The sequence below is a fragment of the Nerophis ophidion genome, unplaced genomic scaffold (genome assembly GCF_033978795.1).
Source record: "Nerophis ophidion isolate RoL-2023_Sa unplaced genomic scaffold, RoL_Noph_v1.0 HiC_scaffold_36, whole genome shotgun sequence".
Classification (NCBI taxonomy): Eukaryota; Metazoa; Chordata; class Actinopteri; order Syngnathiformes; family Syngnathidae; genus Nerophis; species Nerophis ophidion.
This window is the reverse complement of record NW_026906958.1, coordinates 113,456-124,284: the sequence shown is the minus strand read 5'-3', so window position 1 is coordinate 124,284 and position 10,829 is coordinate 113,456. Positions and strand designations below refer to the sequence as shown.

The 10,829-nt window shown below is 39.0% G+C and overlaps 1 protein-coding gene across 2 annotated transcripts; it reads left to right on the top strand.

Annotated features, from left to right (window-relative positions):
- Positions 1-417: 417 nt before the first annotated feature.
- Positions 418-10,555, top strand: LOC133546678 (gastrula zinc finger protein XlCGF57.1-like). Of its 2 annotated transcripts, XM_061892475.1 has the most exons (3): positions 717-842; positions 926-1,136; positions 8,151-10,555. In XM_061892475.1, exon 3 carries the CDS (start codon positions 8,201-8,203, stop codon positions 9,656-9,658), a length of 1,458 nt encoding a protein of 485 aa, XP_061748459.1. In that variant the 5' UTR covers positions 717-842; positions 926-1,136; positions 8,151-8,200; the 3' UTR covers positions 9,659-10,555. The 2 variants fall into 2 exon arrangements, with proteins under 2 accessions (XP_061748458.1, XP_061748459.1); XM_061892474.1 differs by lacking the exon at positions 926-1,136 and having other exon boundaries at positions 418-842.
- The last annotated feature ends 274 nt before the right edge of the window (positions 10,556-10,829 follow it).

Below are 10,829 nucleotides of genomic sequence, written 5' to 3'. Positions count from 1 at the left end.
CACTTCCTGGACTTACAATTGGTTTTATGACGGAGGTCCTGCGACATCACGTTCTGTGATATTTGAATGTTTTATTAATGTTTTGTATAAAATGGATTATCCAGGAGTAAAAGGGAACAACAATAAAAACACGTGGAAGGGTAAATTTAAAAAAATCTGGCAGTAATATCGCTACAATTTCTAGCACTTTCACTCTTGTCATTGCAATGAATGTCGCACGGGGGCGCCACTGAACCCCAACATTAAAGCTTTGTTTGATATACTTTGAATTTATTTTTTAAAAACAAGACACTCGTTTATATCACATTGTTATTCAAATAAATATTACGTAAAAGAAAAGCATGGTAACAGTGACAGCAGGCAATATCTTATATAGAGCTACCTCTTCATCCGCTCGGCTGTGACGTCATTCCCAGCTTCCGGGTAAACGGAAGACAGCAGAACAGGAGGAGAAGGAGAAAGAAGTGTGCAGGACGCTAATAAGTCAGTTTTATTTGTTATCCAGTTTGAAATATACATCTGTGATTCATTATTTAAGGATAAAGTGGTCTGGATGCGCTAGAAGCACTGTGCCGCTTCTCGTGCTATCTTTGCTTGTTAGTTAGCTTAGCTCGCTAGTTAGCTTAGCTTGTTAGCTGCTAACAGAAGACACAGAAGTTATCAACACATCGCTAAGTAGAGATCAAGTGTGAGAGTAAAGTGTTGTGATTGTGTGAAAATGTGTGAAAGAAGGATAGCAAAGTATGAGCAGGAACTTTGTCCAACAAAAGAGGAGAAGGAGCGACAACATCAACTACTGGACGCTGTTTTCAAGAAACATCAAGTTGTGTTACACAGAACAGGTTTGTTGACTTCTTACTGTCACATCTTTACCAACTTTACATTTCATTATTAACACTATGTTTAATATATTGTGTATAAGAAGTTGTGTTGTCTTGTGAGGATGATGCATTCCGTCTGCTACTTGCAACGTGGTCTTGCAACCACGTGGTTGTCTGTGTTCTGTGGAATGTAACTACTAAAGATGAGTTACATATCCCAGTCCATTTGTACTACAAACTGTCTGTGGTGGAACAAGTCAGAGATGTGCTGTGGACGAGCCCCATGACGTGACCCCCTAAGCCCAAATAATAAAGGTAACCCTACCATCATTTTATAACACACAATCATCTCTGGGCTTACTACAAACAATCTCTAACCAGGTTTTAAAAAGTTTGTCCGCCATTTTTGCTTAAATTTGCATTTCCCGACATTTACTTATTTTCTCACGTTCACCACAGCATCAGCCCTTTCACAGGATGTAGAACAATTATCAAAGGGGATCTGATTTTTTTTTATTTTGCCTGTCATTCACAATCCATATGTAAGACAATAACATGTTTTTATTTTGTATGCATTCTAAGTCCTAAACAAACATTAGCAAAATCTTGACTATCCTAATTCTAACAATGGAGTCAATGAGAGCGCCTCTATTCCGCTCACTAATAAGAATTATTTGATCAATATAATATACCCAGAAGTCATTTTTTTAAATGCTATCTCTTTAAAACATGCTGTAAAAATGCATATCCTCTTGAAATATGTCTTATTATAGCCACAAACTGGAGGATACATTTTAATTAGGATACGATTTAAATAAATAGTGTAAAGGTTTTATGGAATTTTCCAGGGTGTACCCCGTCTTCCGCCCCCCTGTGAATCCAAAAGGGACAAGCGGTAGAACATGGATGGATGGATGGGACATTATAGACAGGCCTCAAATTTTTACTTTTTAAGGTCAAGACAAGTGTTGCCTTAAAGGAGGGTTCATATTTTAGGGCACCAAGGCAAGTTAGAAGGGCACCAAGGCAAATGCAATTTTTTTTCCAGTTTGTTTATTAAATGTAGAATCGCTCACATTTATTTGTGCAATAAACCTTTCGACAATTTTGACCCGTACTTTGGGTCGAAGCATAATAATTGTGTAAATGCATCAATAAGTTCTTTATGCTTGTTTAAGGTGCTTTTTTTTAAAAAAAACTTTATTTTGTTAACGCAGTCAGACCTATTATTGTGAAGGGGAAGTGTGCTGCTGTTCTCAGAACGATGTGTGGAGGTGAAAGTTGCGACTATTGTCCTGTTTGTACATTATTCCAACATTGATGATGTCGTTCACAACACAAGCAGATGAGATGTGTTGTGCGTTTATGGATTTTCCTTGCCAGCTTTAGCTGCGTTGTTTAGTCGCTAATTTAAATGACAGCGTGTTTAAAGAATGAATGAGTGGTCCAGAACAAATTATTTTCCATCCATCCGTCTTCTTCCGCTTATCCGAGGTCGGGTCTTGGGGGCAGCAACCTAAGCAGGGAAGCCCAGACTTCCCTCTTTTTCCAGCCACTTCATCCAACTCCTCCCTGGGGGATTCCGAGGCGTTCCCGTGTCCTGGGTCTTCCCCGTGGCCTCCTACCGGTCGGACGTGCCCTAAACGCCTCCTGACGGAGGCGTTCGGGTGGCATCCTGACCAGATGCCCGAACCACCTCATCTGGCTCCTCTCCATGTGGAGGAACAGCGGCTTTACTTTGAGTTCCTCCTGGATGACAGAGCTTCTCACCCTATCTCTAAGGGAGAGCCCCGCCACTCGGCGGAAGAAACTAATTTCGGCCGCTTGTACCCGAGATCTTGTCCTTTCGGTCATAACCCAAAGCTCATGACCATAAGTAAGGATGGACCTTTGAGCGACCGATAAAGAGAGCTTTGCCTTCCGGCTCAGCTCCTTCTTCATCACAACGGATCGATACAGCATCCGCATTACTGAAGACGCCGCACCGATCCGCTTGTCGATCTCACGATGCACTCTTCCCTCACTCATGGACAAGACTCCTAGGTACTTGAACTCCTCCACTTGGGGAAATATCTCCTCCCCAACCCCGAGATGGCACTCCACCCTTTTCCGGACGAGAACCATGGACTTTGGAGGTGCTGATTCCCATCCCAGTCGCTTCACACTCTGCTGCAAACCGATCCAGTGAGAGCTGAAGATCCTGGCCAGATGAAGCCATCAGGACCACATCATCTGCAAAAAGCAGAGACCTAATCCTGCAGCCACCAAACCAGATCCCCTCAACGCCCTGACTGCGCCTACAAATTCTATCCATAAAAGTAACGAACACAATCTGTAACCAAGGGCAGTCTTGGCGGAGTCCAACCCTCACTAGAAACGGGTCCGACTTACTGCCGGCAATGCGGACCAAGTTCTGACACTGATCATACAGGGAGCGGACCGCCACAATAAGACAGTCCGATACCCCATACTCTTTGAGCATTCCCCACAGGACTTCTCGGGGGACACGGTTGAATGCCTTCTCCAAGTCCACAAAGCACATGTAGACTGGTTGGGCAAACTCCCATGTACCCACAAGGACCCTGCCCAGAGTATAGAGCTGGTCCACAGTTCCACGACCAGGACTAAAACCACACTGTTCCTCCTGAATCCGAGGTTCGACTATCTGACTTAGGCTCCTCTCCAGTACACCTGAATAGACCTTACCTGCAAGGCATTATTTTCCCTAACAAATGTTGCTTCTCCTTAGAATGACAACATTGCTCTTACATTTATGTCAATTTCCCTGATATTGTGCAATGAAAAGCAGATTTTGTTATATTAGCCAGTTCTGTGACACCGGAAGTCAGTGTTGAAATAATATGCCTTATTTTTTTTGTTGAGTTCAGTGATTATTGATTGGATTATTACTTTGGGAAGGTCAGAGAAGATGAGTTGTGGTCTTGTGAGAATTTTCTCATAGGTCACCTGCTAATGTTAGCCAAGTTAGCTGCTCATGTGTGTTGGAGTGGAGACGGCTGAGGGGAGTCGTGTATGAAACAAGCTCAGCTTCCTCATGAAGGTGACGTGATGATGTCACATAAGGACTACACGCCTACACTCACACAAGAATGGCAACGTTTGGGCCCCCAGACCCGCTTTATTTTTGTCTTATTGAGGCAGCGCTTTTTTACGCTTTCAGACCAAACGAACGAAGTTTGAGAGCCGCAGCCGGAGAAAATAAACACACAGTGTATCCATGACTGCAAAGTTCATTGACCGTTTGTTTGATTGACTGACTAATGTTTTAATACCTCCGTTTTAATACCTCTCACACAAACATGCATGTGGGGGAGTTCTCTGTGTCTACGTACCTTCCACACATGCGTACACCCACCTGAGTAACATTTGTCCAAGTTGCACCATCCCCACATTTTTTAACCTATTCAAACCATTCCAACATCAACACATTCCACTCACATATATTATATATTAAGGTTTATTTGAAATAGGGACGGATCCAAAAACCATAGACATCTGAAACAGTTATCCAATGTATGCATCATAGTGTTTGTAGCCAAAGCTAATTTACAACACTTGTCCCCAACAACAACAACAACAACAACACAGATCCAACATCATTAAAACAAGAAAATGAAAATAAGACAAAAATGAGTCGATAATAATGATAATAGAAATAATACAAAGTGCAAACTAGATAAAAGCCAATAATAATAATAACAACACAAAGTGCAGGCTAGATAAAAACCAATTAGTAAAAAATAGAAAAAACTAAACATGGGAACACGATTGCTGCTCAACTAGCCATAATTTTGTTTGTTCTTTGAAAGTGACAAGTGCAGTTATACTTTTCAAAGTGTCAGGTAAAGAGTTCCATAGTTGTGGTCTTTTTATTGAAAAGGCAGTCTGGGCAAAAGATGTTCTACGGAATGGAACACAACAGTTGCCTTTTGACATTGCTCTGGTGGTAGATCTGGTACCACTTTGCAGTCTTGTAATGGCCTTGCAGAGCAATTGGGGAGCAGAGTTATCCAAACATTTAAAAACCAGTTTGACTGTATGTAACAAAATACAACTGGTAAAACTTAAAATATTGTATTTGGTTAAAATTTGGCAAGGTTTTCATCCATCTGGGAATTGCCCAGTTTTAATGGAAATATTAAAATGTGGTTAAAATTTGGCAATGATGATATCGTATTCTCTTCTTGTCTAGGACTTTCAAGGCCCGGTAATAAAGACACTCAATGGTCTTGACTGCTGACTGGGACCATGTAGTTAAGCCATAAGATATGTGTGAAAGAATCATTGAATTCATAAAAGTAAAAGCACAGCTGAGAGTTAAGCAGTTTCTTATAATCTTAAAACAGCCTAGGTTGGCCTTCAGAGTTTTACACATTTTCTTAATGTGACTTTTAAAATTCAGCTGATAGTCTATGATTATGCCCAAATATTTGACTTCAGGTACTTGTTCAATGACCTCATCATTAATTTTTATATTCAGGTTTGTTTGAGGTTGCTTTTTTATGGAGAAGCAGACAGTTAGTCTTTTTAGTGTTTAGGGTTAAACAGGATGATGCCAGCCAAGATGCTATTTTGTCTAATTTAGCTTTTAGCTTTTCAGCAACTAGAGTACAGGTCTTACCAGATGTATATATGACTGTGTCATCCGCATACATCTGTAAATCTATATCTGTGCATACATCTGGTAGGTCATTGATGTATAGACTAAATAGTATCGGTCCCAAGACACTACCCTGAGGTATCCCTGTTTCAATTTTGCGGAAGGAAGATCTCACATTATTAATGGTGACACATTGTTCACAGCCCTTTAGATATGACTCAAGCCAGGACAATGACTGTTTGAATAAGTTGAATTTACAGTAGTTAGTTTTGAAATTAAAATGTTATGATTGACTGTATCAAATGCTTTTTTTAAGTCTGAAAATTCTGCACCGACTACCTGTCCTTTGTCAAGGGAATGTTTGATCTTTTCAGTTAAAAAACAAGTGTCAGATTCTGTAGAATGGTTACGTCTGAGTCCGAATTGCAAGGGATTCAAATAGTGATTTGTCTCAAGGTGGTGCATTAGTTGTTCCGAAACAATCTTCTCCAGGACTTTAGATGAAACTGGAAGAAGGCTGATGGGTCTATAGTTAGATGTTAATCCAGCATCACCAGATTTTAAAAGTGGTATTACCTGTGCAGTTTTCCATCCATCTGGGAATTGCCCAGTTTTAATGGAAATATTAATAAGACGGGTAAGAGGCTGTATAAGGATGCCGCTATTTTAAAAAAAAAATAAAAGCTGTGTCTAGGTTATAAATATCCTTTGAGTATGTGGTGTTTAGGTCATGTATGGCATTTAAGACAGTTGTCTGACTAACCTCCTTGAGCTGAAATGAGCTGTCTTGTTTATCAGGTATGTCTGTTGTTTGATCATCATTAGTCAGACAGGAAAAACCCGAGGAAAGGTTTTTGACAGATTCTATAAAGAATTCTTTGAACTCATTTGAGACTTGAGTACAATCAGTAATGATTTTGTCTCCTACTTTAGTATGTATTGGGTTTGGGTGGTGTTACCCTCTGGGTTTAATAGGTTGTGTAGTAGTTTCCAGATCATTTTACCATTTCCTTTGGCCTCTAAAAGCATGTGGATGTAATAGTTTGATTGGGACATTCTGAGATGTTTAACTACTTGATTACGTAAGTCTTTAAATATTTTCGAATCTGTCACTACGAGTTTTGATAAAAGTTTTTGAGGCATAATCTCTTATTTTCATTAATTTCCGGATATCATAATTTTTTCGCTTTCTAATATATTGATCAATAATGTGTCTGATAGTAGACATTAGCTGATTACAACAGGCGTGTACTTGGTCATGTTGTTGGAGCTCGTCTCAAGTAATACCCTTTAATTCCTTTTCAAATGCAGTTGTTGATTGGTGAGGGATCTCAAGTTTAAAAGTTTTCTGATCTTGACTTTTAAACCTCGTCAGACGTTTCTTTGTGGGTTTTCTTGCAGCTAATGTCAGATTATCATCTAACAAGCCGGTAACTAGATTTTATGATTCTGTCAGGCTTGTTTGTGAAGATTACTCAAGATACTCAATTAGTGTCTGAGTGTTTTTAGTGATACATGTGGGGTTCTATCTTCTGACTAAAGTCATGTTTGGATGTGAGGTCTTTTAGTTTTTTTCTGCAGTGTTTATCTAGCCAATTTAAGTTGAAGTCTCCGAAGACAGGTACTTCACTGTTATTCTTAAAATTCTTAAACAGTACATCTAAGTCTTCGCATAGCATTGCAGCGCACGCAGATGGAGGGCTGTATACCACCAATACATTGAATTGCATGTTTAGTGATAGTGTGACATTGATACATAAACATTCAGTAGATATATCAGCAGTCAGGGGAATTTCCTTTGCATTAAGTAAGTCTTTGACATATATCAGTACCCCCCCTCCCCTTCCCACAGTTCGGTCCCTTCTAAAACATTTATATCCCAGAACACTGACTAAGCTGGTTAAAATGTTATCATGCAGCCACGTTTCACTTATGCATAGAGAATCAAGATTAGACTCGGACAGTAATAATCTTATTTCATCACACTTGGGAACTAGGCTTCGGATGTTTAAGTGACTTCCCAAAATACCCTTGGGTTTCACTTCAGGATCCCAAATCACTTTAGCAGGATTAACAGTATGAAAAAGCAGTCTGTTTCTGCTTCGTCTGTGCTTGTGTTTGGATTGTTCTTTTTTCACCTTTTATAGAAGCCAGGCGGTGGAAACTGACACATTGACTCTGAAACAAAAAACGGATCGAGTCTGTTGCCGTGGCGCTACCGTTCCACATCCAGTGGAAATCCTGGTTACACTTACAAACGTTGCTTGGCGAGATCAATGACGAAACCTTACTTCGGGTTCAAGGCACGAAGGAAAAGGAAATACACTTTCAAACCAGAGCACTCGCAGTGAGCAAACTCGACCACAAGATGGTGTCATAACAGCGACAACAATACAGATTTACACTGTAAACGACTTAATCTTTTCTCCAAGTTTATACATCAGTAACTGACATCAAAATCCCAGAGGGCGCTAGAGCCTATCCCAGCTGCACTCAGGTTAAAGGGAATTTATTGCAATATAGATTTTAGGCCATATTGCCCAGCCCTCGTAAAAAGTTGTCTTATTTTCCTCTTAATAATGTTGTGAAGAGCAGTGTGCTGGTTTTCAGGCCAATTCATATAATATCTTGTTTTTTTTAAGTTCATGTGAACTTACTGACTGAATCTGGACATTTCGCAAGCATGTTTGTCATTTTGTGTCCTGCAGATGTCTGTGAAGAACAAGTTCTGCCTGAAAAACAGGAGTGTGGCTTCAGGATGGTGAAGGAGGATCCATCGAAGAGGAAGACCAGGCACCACGGACCCTCTGGCGTCTCCTTTTCCTCTTTGACACAGACCCTTCCCAGTAAAATGGAAGAGGAAGACTCACTGATGCCCCACATTAAAGAGGAAGAGGAGGAACACAGCATCACTCCAGAGGGAGATCATCTTGAAGGACTGGAGGAGTTCCCAGTGACTGGTGTCCCTGTGAAGAGTGAAGATGATGAGGTGAAAGGTGAAAGTGAGGAGAGGGGAGGGGGGGAGCCTCCAAGCAGCAGCTCAACACAACACATGACAACAGAAGCTGATGGAGACCACTGTGGAGGATCACAAGCAGACAAGCTCTTAGCTCCACTATCAGATAGTGAGGACACAACGTCACACTCTCCTGACACTGATGATGAAGACTCTAAAGATGATAAGACATGTCACACTGACAACACTCACTTCACATCTTCTCTCTGTCACAAAACTTTTAAATACCATTGTCGTCTGAAAAGACACATGAAAACACACACTGGAGAAAAACCTTTTTCTTGTTCAATCTGTAGTAAAGGTTTTGTTGAAAAGCAGAGTTTGAAAAAACACACAATATTACACACTGGTGAAAACCCTTTTATCTGTTCAATCCGTGGTAAAGGTTTTGTCGAAACTCACAAATTGAAAGAACACATGAGAACACACACCGGTGAAAAACCTTTTTCTTGTTCAATCTGTGGCTTATCTTTTTCAAGGAAGCAACATTTGAAAGTACACATGAGAACGCACACTGGCAAAAAACATTTTTCCTGTTCAGTCTGTGGTAAGGGTTTTACAAATGGTCACAATTTGAAAGTACACATGACAACGCACACTGGAGAAAAATCTTTTATCTGTTCAATCTGTAGTAGAGGTTTTGTTCTAAGTAAATATTTGAAAGTACACATGAGAATGCACACTGGAGAAAAACCTTTTTCTTGTTCAATCTGTAGCTTATCTTTTTCAAGGAAGGAACATTTGAAAGTACACATGAGAATACACACTGGCAAAAAACCTTTTTCCTGTTCAACCTGTGGTAAAGGTTTTACACAAAGTCAGAGTTTGAAAATACACAAGAGAACACACATTGGAGAAAAACCTTTTTCTTGTTCAACCTGTGGTAAAGGTTTTACACAAAGTCAGAGTTTGAAAATACACAAGAGAACACACATTGGAGAAAAACCTTTTTCTTGTTCAATCTGCGGTAAAGGTTTTACACAAAGTCAGAGTTTGAAAGAACACATGAAAATACACAGTGTAGAAAAACCTTTTTCTTGTTCAATTTGTTGTAAAGATTTTTTAAATCGACAGTCTGTAAAAGTACACATGAGAACACACACTGGCGAAAAACCTTTTTCCTGTTCAACCTGTGGTAAAGGTTTTACACAAAGTCAGTGTTTGAAAAGACACACTAGAACACACACTGGTGAAAAATGACATTCCTGTTGAATCTGCAACAGAAGCTTTTGTGACCGATCAAAGCTTGTAGCACACATGAGAAGACACCCAGGAGAGAAAGTGTTGAGTTGCAGTGTGTGTGGTGAAAGATTGTCTTCTAAGTAGCAGTGTAAGAAACACAAGTGTGCTGGTGAGAACAGCAGCAGCAAATGAAACTGCAGGATTTGAAATAAACTGTCCAGACTTTCATTTTGACTTTCTAACAACATCAGCACATATAACATGTGTGACATTGTTGTTTGTCTAACAATCTGTTTAATATGCTTCTACATTTATAGATTTGATAATATGAAATATTGAAGTGTGACATATTTGTATTTGTAATTGTTGATAACCCCATAGATTATCACCTTTATATGATATACATATGTACTGGTTCACATCTGAAACATCTTCTGGACCACTTCAGGAAGCATATTATTATTTACTTTATACATCATCTGAACAGTTGTCTTTTATACAGTTTTAAAATGTGTGACTTTATGAATCATTTGTTGGGTCTCTATAATCCAGTTTATTAATGATCTTTATTACTGTCTTTTGTAATATGATGATTGTGTTGTGATTGTTTTATATGTATGTCCCCAGACCTTTATGCAATATAAAAGTGAGAGAAAATGGCTGAATTGTTTGTGCAAGGATGGTTTTGTTTTTACAAACTTACATTTGTGGATAAAACAAAAACTCCTATTATTGTGTTTGAAACATTTTTATGGTTGTTTTTCTTTTTAACATCCCCAAAACAATATCAATATCAATCAAAGTTTGTCGTTTTGGCAAAAGCCAATATTATACATAGATTTACTTTGCATACATTCCCTATCACAGAACGAACAAGTGTTGTCTTCAATTGCAATTCAATATCCTAAAAATTATTTTAAGTGGTCAATTCCGATGTTGTTTTTTTTCCAAAATGAACCCCTTTGCCTTTGGAAGATTGGAAACTTTCAAGTTCTATTTTTTTTAATATACTATTGAAGAAATAGTAAATAATTACAAAAGATGGTATGCTGTAATTAGAATGTTTTTTACAAAAGCCTTTTATTTTTAGTAATTATTTTTATTTGCAGGATGTCGTTAATGAAATCTTCAATTCATAAAATACATTTCTCACTCAATAAGTGCATCAGCGACCAAATGCCTTTTTCAA

What these genes read in the sequence shown, in the direction of transcription:
- LOC133546678 (XM_061892474.1), top strand. Translation starts at nt 719, where the DNA reads ATGTGTGAAAGAAGGATAGCAAAGTATGAGCAGGAACTTTGTCCAACA. An exon ending in AGTTGTGTTACACAGAACAG is followed by an intron (nt 843 to 8,150) that starts GTTTGTTGACTT and finishes TGTGTCCTGCAG; the next exon opens with ATGTCTGTGAAGAACAAGTT.